The sequence below is a fragment of the Sinocyclocheilus anshuiensis genome, unplaced genomic scaffold (assembly GCF_001515605.1).
Source record: "Sinocyclocheilus anshuiensis isolate Anshui unplaced genomic scaffold, SAMN03320099.WGS_v1.1 scaffold1644, whole genome shotgun sequence".
Taxonomy (NCBI): domain Eukaryota; kingdom Metazoa; phylum Chordata; class Actinopteri; order Cypriniformes; family Cyprinidae; genus Sinocyclocheilus; species Sinocyclocheilus anshuiensis.
The window spans coordinates 539,207-549,578 of NW_015557451.1; the positions used below are offsets into that span (position 1 = coordinate 539,207).

Genomic DNA, 10,372 nt, shown 5'->3' on the forward strand with positions numbered 1-10,372 from the left:
TACATATATATATAAGCTAGTCAGGCTAAATTAGTTTAAATTAATTAATAAATGAATGGACGGATGGACGGTCAGACGGATTAATGAATGAATACATATTTGACTTAATATGGTTATGATATTATCTGAACTATTATAAAATATTATAAATATCATTAATATAACTTCATGTAGTCAGGCTGAATTAATGTTAAATATATAAAACATATAAAATACTTATCATTAATATAACTATAATAATGTGTTTATGTCATGTTGATTTAGTCATGTTAATATATACAATTTTATAATATTTTTATCATTAATATAACTCAGTCTAGTCAGGCTGAATTAGTAAGTATACGTAATATATTAAGAATAAATGAATTATAAATAGTGAATATGAATGAATTAATTATTAAATAAATATTTGACTTAAAGGGGTCATATGATGCTATTTTAAAGATCATTATTTTGTGTATTTGGTGTAACAGAATATGTTGACATGCTGTTGCCCTTTCGGGCTTGAACTGATGGTAAAACTGAGTCGCGTGACAGACACAGTGATGATGCAGTACACAAGCCGCGGTTAAGACCGCTGCCGTGCTATGATTTCTGACGTGGTTGACTCTTAACTTTTATAAAGAATATCTCTTTGGATTTGAGACTTTAGTCTTTGCAACTTTACAGATCTTCTTTATGCACCAAGAGCTTGTAACACTCCAAAGAGAAAGGAAAACTTGAAATCGCATCATATGACCCCTTTAATCCAGTTGTGTTACCACCTGAACTACTATAAAATATTATAAATATCATTAATATAACTGTAGTCAGGCTTAATTAGTTGCTATAAACACCTGATATATATTTTTAAGTTATCTGACTAAGCATTTCTATAAAATAAAATATGTAGTAAACGTACAAGAATTCGTACAAGAGCTGCAAGAAGTGCTAATGAAAATTAATGTAAGTTGCACTGACCTGAGTTAATTTGACCCTCAGAGTGGCCTTAACTTACCTTAAACACTCATTCTCACTATCATTGACATCAATATGCAGAACAAGCTGGAAAGCCCCTGCCCTGGCTCTGACTAGTGCTGCGGTGAATGATGAATGACTGCGTACAGATGGCCAAACACTCAGGATGAGTTTCAGAGTTATCAGTGAGATATTCTATCTAAGATCACAGGGTCCTGAACTCTGCACACACCACCTGATAAACCCTTAACACCACTGCTGTGAATTAACTCAGTAAGTGGTATAAACAAGATGTCTTACCACCGTTAGGGGGGACAGTTTTAAAAGAAGTCCTTATATTGAAAGTTAGCAGAATCACAGGAAAGGAGAATCCTGACTGACCACGATGAAGCCCTCTAACTACATTAGATTAAGACATTGCAATCCAATGATGAGAATTTACAGCGCACTTACATTAATCAAGAAAAATTCGCTGAGAATGTAAGCTGTATTTAGGTGTGTCTATACTAATCAGCTCTAAACGGTGTGAACTGCCATTTGATGATTAATAGATGACATGATTTAACACCTGTTGGATTAATACGGCCACTGAATGTAACTGTATCTGAACACGCTTGAGCAGACAGGAGCCATTTAAATAGCGCACTAAAATTACCCTGTTTGTGGCAGCCTGGTATACGCATGTGTGCGTTAGTGTGTGTGTTTATTCCCAGAAAACCCAACACGCAAAACAGTAGATAGAATGTATGACATATAAAATAACAATAACTCAAATAGTCCTTCATAGCACCATACTAAAAACAGACGGTGTTGAGTTGGTAAAGAAGGGACTTTAATACTGCAAACTAGGTCAGACCTTAGGCTCAGTCAGTCGTATGGTGGTCTTTTCATTCAGCTTACAGTTGCTGAAGGAATGCAACATGATATACCAGTCTGAAACATTTGCCAGTCTTTTCAGCAGGCCTTGTTCTACTGTATGTATACTGCATAAACAAAGCAAACAATCTTTACATTAGTTGGTCCAACAGTAAAAATGGAATAGCGGGTAAACATACATTTGGAGAAGATGTATAATTAAAAATTATTTGTTTTGATGTGCAATGCATATAGCATCAAATCTTTTTTTTTGGATTTTATATATTTAATTTAGAATTAAATGTAAATTTTTACATTTTAATCTGCCTTAAACAATAGTGAATTGTAAAACCAGAATTGTTTGAATTACTAAAAAGTTAAACAAACGTTACTGAACTTAGTGCACATACACTAAAGACATATTTAAACATTATATATTAACATTATAAGTATTATGTATCATATTTTAATATTTTGTCAATAACTGATGAAATATGTACCTTGAATGCAATGTAAGTTTTTGGATAAAAGTGTCTCCCAAATACGTAAATGTAAGAAAAACTCAAAGCCCACACCTGATTAATACAAAAATATTTACTCATTTATATTGAAGATATGTTTTTATTGTAAAAACCTTCACTCAGATACCAGCAGAATATGTTAATATGTAGGCATTCTGCACATTTAATATGTGAAAGGAAAAGATGAATTCAGAGAAACACAGACTAGAATTAAACCATAATTTTACACAAAACAGTATATGTCACGCTAAAACAGAAATGTAAACACTTTTAGCCTCTAACCCCTACTATTAACAGTATGTAAGCCCTCATTCCTTGCGCAGGCCTATAATTAAATAGTCATGTTAGACATTTCCCCCAAAACACAAAAGACAGATGAGCGACTCATTTTTTCTGATTCACTTTATCGCCTTAAGTTCGTTAAAAAGGAGAGAATATATGAAGAGTTCCAATGCAAAAGCCTCTAAAAGCCATCTTGGTCAATAATGAGATAACGATACTGAGTGCTCTCCACACATAGTATATGTTCATCAAGTACTTTCACTTCATATGCACTAAATCCCAGCCTCAACCCATTCAAAAGTACCAGTACTTATATAGAAACCTATACATAGTAGCCAGAAATAAATGCTAATTTTAAAGAAAGACGTCAGACGTACTTAGAGGCTTTTGCATCTGAACTCTTCATATATTAAAGCACATTATTGTTTAGTTAAATATGGAAAATCTAAATAATAAAATCTGATAAATACATTTTAGGTTAAGAACAAATTCATTTTTTGAGTGCATCCTGCTTCGGACAAATTATGTATTGTTACTGCAAAGGAGCTGTCCAGCGCTGTGGTGCTGACCTTGCTTCAAAAACTACTTTTTAAGCATGAAAGTTATACATTCCACAGAATGATGGTGTGGAAAAAATAAATGGTCTCATAAGAAGTTATAGGCGACTGTAACTAAATTACCCAAAAATACCCTTCATTGCACAAATTCATCTGCTATCTACTTTGGCAAAGCTTTATGTTCGACTGTATTTATCAATGCCTCATCACTGACTCTGAATCCCTCTCATATTCGTCATGCTGTACATCCATTTAGAGCGTCAACATTTCCATCACATGACTGAGAGTGATTATATGGCTGTGACATATTTCTTTTGTTGGGTTAAGGCGGTGACACGTCAAAAGCGTACATTGTTGAGCGAGAAGCTTAAGGAGGATTCATTTTTAGCACAAATGTTGTGTCGGGGGAGTCAGGCTGGTCTGCTGTATGTAACAAAACACGCTGAACATAACATCCTGGCTCTAAAATAGCCGTTTTCGCATTTCGTCATCCGCTCTAAATTTGCAGTCATATGCATTTTAAGTGACAGCGCGCAACACAACAGGCTGTGTCATGGAACTCGGGCTCCGTTTGTCTTCAGATATAGCTACGCCTCCCATCGCATTATCACGGGAATATTCATGACATATTCCACGAGGACGTACAGTAGGATGAGAGTAGTGTCGTTTGCCTCACTGAAAGGAGGTCGCGTGAACGTCTGGCGCGCGTGTAAAATGACGGTCTCGGGTGAGGAAGGCAGAGCAGAGCCACAGCTTCACTAGGATTGGTCAACAGGCAGTGCAGGTGGGGATTCCTGGGGACTGGTGTCTATCCTAAAAGACTCCTAAAAGTTTTTACAACCACGGCTTTATAACCAACAAATCCAATGGCAGCATCCGAGAAAACACTCATTTACCGAGAAGACACCGATTCGTTTAAAAACTTGCTTTCCAAACAGGACATGCGCCTGATAGCCGCACAAGAAGAGTCAAATTATGTGGATCTGAACGACCTGCTAGAACTGAAACTGGATGATACAAAAACAGTGAAAGTGACATTTACTGGCGACTCCAGTCATTTGGCAATAATTAAAAGCATTAGTGGCATGAGCGATTCACAAGGAGAGCATAAACCTTGCACTGAAAAAGTACATGAATCTAGTAAACATACATGCGCAGTGGAGGAATGCGTGGAAAAGTCGAGCTCTTTTGAAACAGCAGCTTCGGAAATACCTCAAGACGATAAAAACGACACGGACTCTACCGAGAAAACAGAGCAAAAGCCCAGATCCCCAAATTTGGAGACACAGAGCCCAGAAAACAATAACCATGAACAATACAATGATGTTTATATGAGCAGCAAAAGTGAATCGGACGATGAGGTCACTGTGGTGCTTTCGGATCGCGGCACGCCTGAAGTCCTTGAAGATGAATCGCACTATATCACAACTCACGAAATCCAGCTTTTGGAGTTGGACCATGATGCGGATTACGACTTTGAGACAGGATCCAGCTGGGATATAGAGGACGATCTCCAGGTCTACTCGTTTGTCGATTATGCGTCTTTTGACAGCGATGAAACGATAGGGGCAAAAAGTATGAGAAGCAACCAGGCTAATACGAGCGAAGCTCTGGTCAGCAGTAAGCCTGAAAGCAATCTCTGTGACACGGACAAATGTGCCAGCTCAGATGGGGGCCTGTCAAAAAAGCTAAATACAGCCGGGCACATTCACCTGTCAATCAAAGCCACTTCCCGCGCTGTGAATAAGCCAAGCACCATCCAAGATCAAGCAAAAGGCATAAGTCGCTATGTTTTGAAAGGAGTGGATGCGAGGTGCGACAAAGTGTGTGATAACGCAAAGTGTTTCATTGCTGTGCCGGGGCGCTTGCACTTTGGCAGCAAACTGAAAAGCAAAGATGTGAACGAGTATTATTCCAGCGGTGCTTCCAGCGCGGTGAGCGAGCTGGATGACGCCGATAAAGAAGTGCGCAATCTCACTGCCAGGGCTTTCAAAAGTTTGGCGTACCCATATTTTGATGCCATAAACTTTAGTACTTCGAGTGAGTCTTCTGCTTCAGAGCATGGGCTGGGAATCAACAGGTGGTCGACGTTTGTTGACCTAAAGTATGGCAAGGGGCGAGATCAAAACTTAGTAGCGCATAAAGGCTCCACATCCAATTTCCGTTTCGCCAAAAAGAGGGACGGTAAGGGGATAACGGGCTTGACTTTGACCAGCATGCGAGCGCCCCCAGTCGAGATATTTGCTCTTAACGGCAATTTAGTCAGCCACAAAAAACCATCGTCCACCGCAAAAAAGACTGAGCTCATGGGTAAGTTTTCACATGGCCAAAGTGGCCTCATAACACTGACCGAAACGCTCGATTTTCGGTGCAATGTCAAATCCGGCCAGCCTGTAAACGAAAGCACTGGAGGATCACGTTCCACAGATGAAGTTACAAACCCCTTGCCAAGCGCTCAGGGGAGTGAGGCCAGCAAGCGACCCTGCAATGCAGGGGAAACCATGGAAGACACACACAAGAAAGCCATATTCGCATCGAGTCTCCTCAAAAATGTCATTTCTAAGAAAATGCAGTTCGAGCAGGAGCGCAAAATGGAGAGGGGCGAGATATGCGAGGCGCACCATTCGCCCTCTCCGTGCTTCGGGACGCACGAAGCGCACAGAGAGAAAGCGGCCAAGAAAAATTCCAAAGGGCTGCAAAGGCAAAGCTCGAAATTCTCAGAAGCCGACTCCGACTTCACGATCGTCTGCGTGGACGATCTGGGCGACATAGTAGACGGTAATTCAAGCGATGCCAAAGACGACGAGCACAAAGAAGAGACTTTGACGAGTGCATCAGAAACGAATTTAGAGTCGGCGAATGATACTAAAAAAGGAGCATTCGAAGCATCCAAAAGCACGCTGCTTCGAAGCCAAAATAGCGCATTCAGATCGTGGAGGGACGGCGAGCTAGAGTTTCAAAAGGAACATAAAAACGGCAAAACTCCTGAGGAGAAGCCGCTACGCGAGTGTCCGGAGGAAGCCAGCTTCAGCGTCGATTCGGCGAGCGGCAAGCACACTAAAATGTCACATTTGTTTCTGCCAAGCATACAGCTTCCATCCGCGGAGAGGGACCTCAGGAAACCGCGGCCGAATGTGAATTCCTCCACGCGCGATCAAGCAGAGAGCGGAGCTTTGAAGTGGCGTTCGAACACAATCTATGTGTCAGACGCCACGCGCAGCGCTGTGACACCGAAGTCGCCCGAAATCAAAATAAGTTTGCGGAGCTTTCGGGACAACAAAAGCGACCCGTTCAATATCGCGAAGTTACTGACTCCCAATTTAGGCTCCAAGACTGCTGAGGAAAACAGATGCCAAGCGCTAGCCGCGGCTTTCAAGGGTGAGTCGTCTGACAAAGTGCCTCACTTTAGAGTCAGAGACATTAGAGATAACAAGGGCAAGCTACAGACCCCCATTCACCAGGTTAGAGACGTGCGTAAACTGGTTAAGAGCTCATATCACTTTGTGTCTTTAGATAACAACGACAACAAATCTAGCCACTCGACTTGTGATAGAGAGCACAAGACATTAAAGCAGAGTCCTTCTCTGAACTCAGCCTCTCTTTCACCCATAGTGATTAAATGCCAGTCTGTGAATACAAATAGCAATGTGAAGCAATCTGGAAATTTAATAGACCCCCCCAAGAGACGATTTCCAGAGGATATAGTTGAGATTGACAGGTCCTCTCCTCACGTCGGTGTAGCTAACAGGCTGCCAAAGCAAGAAGTGTCAGCCAGATTAAGAATTGAAACAAGCACAGAAAAACAAGATAAAACAAGCGACACAGCCGAGAAGCATAGCGAACCCAAGATGGCCAACCAGGCCGCTTTGAAAAAATTGCAAGCTGCTGTCAAAACGATGGAACAACTGTATGTTTTTGACAAGAATGAGTGGAAGAGAAAAACAGAACCACGACCGATAACAGATAGCCACGTGCTCTCACTCATCACCAGCGAGGAACACAGCGTAGAGGAACAGGAAAGCAATCCTAGCTCCACTCCCGCTGATAGATTACTGAGACGAGATTCAAACTCAAACCTGAACGAGATGCCACCTAAAAAAGACGACAAGTCATCAACCACTCCAATCTCCCGGGAAGAGCGAAACGGCTCTAAACCACTCATGCATCTCACAGGAATACCATGTAAGAATATAAGCCAGAACCCATTAGCCACAAAGGCACCACAAACGCATGTTGCATCACCTGCATCTCTGAGCTCCAAGGCCGTTGCACCTAAATCTCCAAAACTACCCGTTTCCTTGAAGATATCACAGCCAAAGCGTGCACTAGAAGAGAGGGAACGGCCGAATGGCAGTGAGACCGAGTTTGCCCCATTGCAGTTCACTTCCATAGCAGATTCGGAGAACTACTTAACCATACCAGTGAAGCCTCAAGCAACGTCCGCCATAAAGACAACCACGGCTGGATTGGGCAAAACGGCTGTATATACAATCCCAGCTGGAGGAGGTAAAACCCAAACGGCCAGTCCGCCTTCTTACCTGGTTCACAGTGGTCATCCGTCACCAAAATTTTCATCTTTTGTCATGGAGACGCGGTCCCCAGATACCCCTACCGCCACTATTTACCACACACCCCTGCCTGTCCCAATGCAAGCTGCTCAGCCTCAATTCATTTGCTTCTCCCCTACAGTTCAACCCTCCCCCATCCCAACAGATCACTTCCAGGCAACCCAAAGAAAGATGCTGCTGGATCCCACCACAGGAAGCTACTACTTGGTGGACACCCTAGTGCAACCATCAACCAGGCGTCTCTTTGACCCGGAAACCGGGCAGTATGTGGACGTCCCCATGCCACAGCAGCCTCCCATGACCCCCGTCCCACTGCCAATATCCCCTCTCGCCCTCGGCCCGGGAGCTTACGGCCATACCTACATGTTTTACCCGGGATACATGCCAACCACGATGATCCCCGCACGCACTATTCAGTCCCAGCTCTCTATGCAGTCAGAAGCAGATGATGGGGGTAAATCCCATTCGCACATGGGACAGCAGGAGGATGGAGCATACATGGAGAGCCCTTATTATATGCCATCTGGGAAGTCCTCACAAACAACCTCTGTGGCTCAACATGTTAAAACCAGCAGGCTGGCCAACAGCAAGCAGCCTGTCATCAGCATCACCTCCCATCAAGGGACAAGGATCATAGCTCCCCCCTCCTTCGATGGCACCACCATGAGCTTTGTGGTGGAGCATAGGTAAAACCCCACTCACCTACAATGTAAGTGCAAATTCATTATTTTTTTTAGCTTATTTGCATGCATTGAAGTTTTTTTTTCATAATAGTAAGGACTTTAGAAGAAAACAATGTAATCCAAAAAATAATTACATGCATTTAAAGTAAAAATCCATTGTATGAAAATAATCATACAAAAATGCAAAATACAAGAAATGTTTTTTTTTACTTTTTCTAATTATTTGTAAACTTTTTTTTTTTTTTTACTTTTTCTAATTATGGCTTGGTTATGGCTTGTTTTAGATCTTTTGAATTACAGGAATATATACTGAACAAAATTATAAACGCAACACTTTTGTTTTTGCCCCCATTTTTCATGAGCTGAACTCAAAGATCTAAGACTTTTTCTATGTACACAAAAGGCCTATTTCTCTCAAATACTGTTCACAAATATGTCTAAATCTGTGTTAGTGAGCGCTTCTCCTTTGCCGAGATAATCCATCCACCTCACAGGTGTGGCATATCAAGATTTTATTTATTTTATTTATTTATTTTTTTTATTATGGAATACACAATAAGTAAGTTAATACTTAATATTTTGGATTTACAGTATATACAGTATATATGCTCAAGAACTATTCCAGGTTTGAAAACTTATTTTGCTTTTATCTGTGTGTTTCAATCACAAAGTATTTGTAGAGATCAACACAGTGTTAGGCTATGCATGTCTGATGGTAATTATATGGGTAAATTAAAGGCATAGTTCACCCAAAAATATGAATATGAATTTCATTCAAAACTAAATACAAAACACAAAAAAATGTAACTAAATGTTCCTCTTTGTTGCACTCCTGCCTTGTAAGTATATCATGATGACAAAAAACACTTGTGTGTGTGCCTGTCACATCTAGCTACTACTGTTTTCTTTGTATTGCTCCTTTTTTCTTTCTGGCTACATGGGGTCCTGTTTATTTTAATCTTAACTGCTTTTTTAAATATAAAATGACGTTGATTTGTGGGGCACCTGCTTAAGCGTCTGCTTATAGTACTTACAGCTAGTAATGGACCCTCTTTTGAAGAACTGCTTTTGTCAAAACAACATTAGACCCCCTTTGACTTTCATTGTATGGAAAACAAACACAGGGACATTTTCTGAAATATCTTTTTTTGTGTGTGTGTGTTCTGCAGAAGAAAAAAAAAGAGTCATACAAGTTTGGAATGACATGACGGTGAGTAAATGATCACATAATTGTAATTCTTGGGTGAACTATCCCTCTTAGATTCTCATAAGCTACAAAATAGTTTTCTAATATTACCTCTTAATAAAATAAGACTTGTATAATACCTGTAGACATATTGCCATTTTGCTGTTTAATTTGAATTACTTAACTTCAGCAGTCATAACTAAGATAATTAATGTCTAAGAATTGCCTCCCCATGACCATCTTGGCAGAAATCGATGCTTTGATTATGAAGAAAATGTATCTTTTTTTGACACTGTTTACATTTAACAACTTCAGATTGAGCTAATATGTGTCTACTAACCTAGACGTAATGAAAGAACAATGGCTCTTGCAAGCTGGAAGCCACCTGCTCTTTTAGAGTGTTGGGTTTAAATTTGAATTTATGCCTTTTGCAGATGATTCTGTACAAACTGACAGTGAAAGCTTACAGACTTGAAATGCATTCAAGGTATACATGGCTTATGAGTTTGTGTGTTAGAATTGGACCCACGACCTTGGTAAGGCTGTAGTGTACAGAATTTGGTGCATCCACATTGCCAAAATGTTATTTCTCTATTCACTCTCAGAAAAAAAGGTACAAAAGCTGTCACTGGGGTGGTACCTTTTCAAATGGTACAAATATGTACCATTTAGGTATTAATATGTACCTTTAAGGTACTTATATGCACCCAGTGTTCGAACTATACCGTGGACTTTGGGAGAGCCCACTTGTTTCTTTTTTATA

At 40.5% G+C, this 10,372-nt stretch overlaps 1 protein-coding gene across 1 annotated transcript; it reads left to right on the forward strand.

The window, feature by feature from the left end:
• Positions 1-3,971: 3,971 nt before the first annotated feature.
• LOC107679224 (uncharacterized) lies at positions 3,972-8,449 on the forward strand. The gene has a single exon (XM_016474737.1). It carries the CDS (start codon positions 4,039-4,041, stop codon positions 8,428-8,430), a length of 4,392 nt encoding a protein of 1,463 aa, XP_016330223.1. The 5' UTR covers positions 3,972-4,038; the 3' UTR covers positions 8,431-8,449.
• Positions 8,450-10,372: the final 1,923 nt, after the last annotated feature.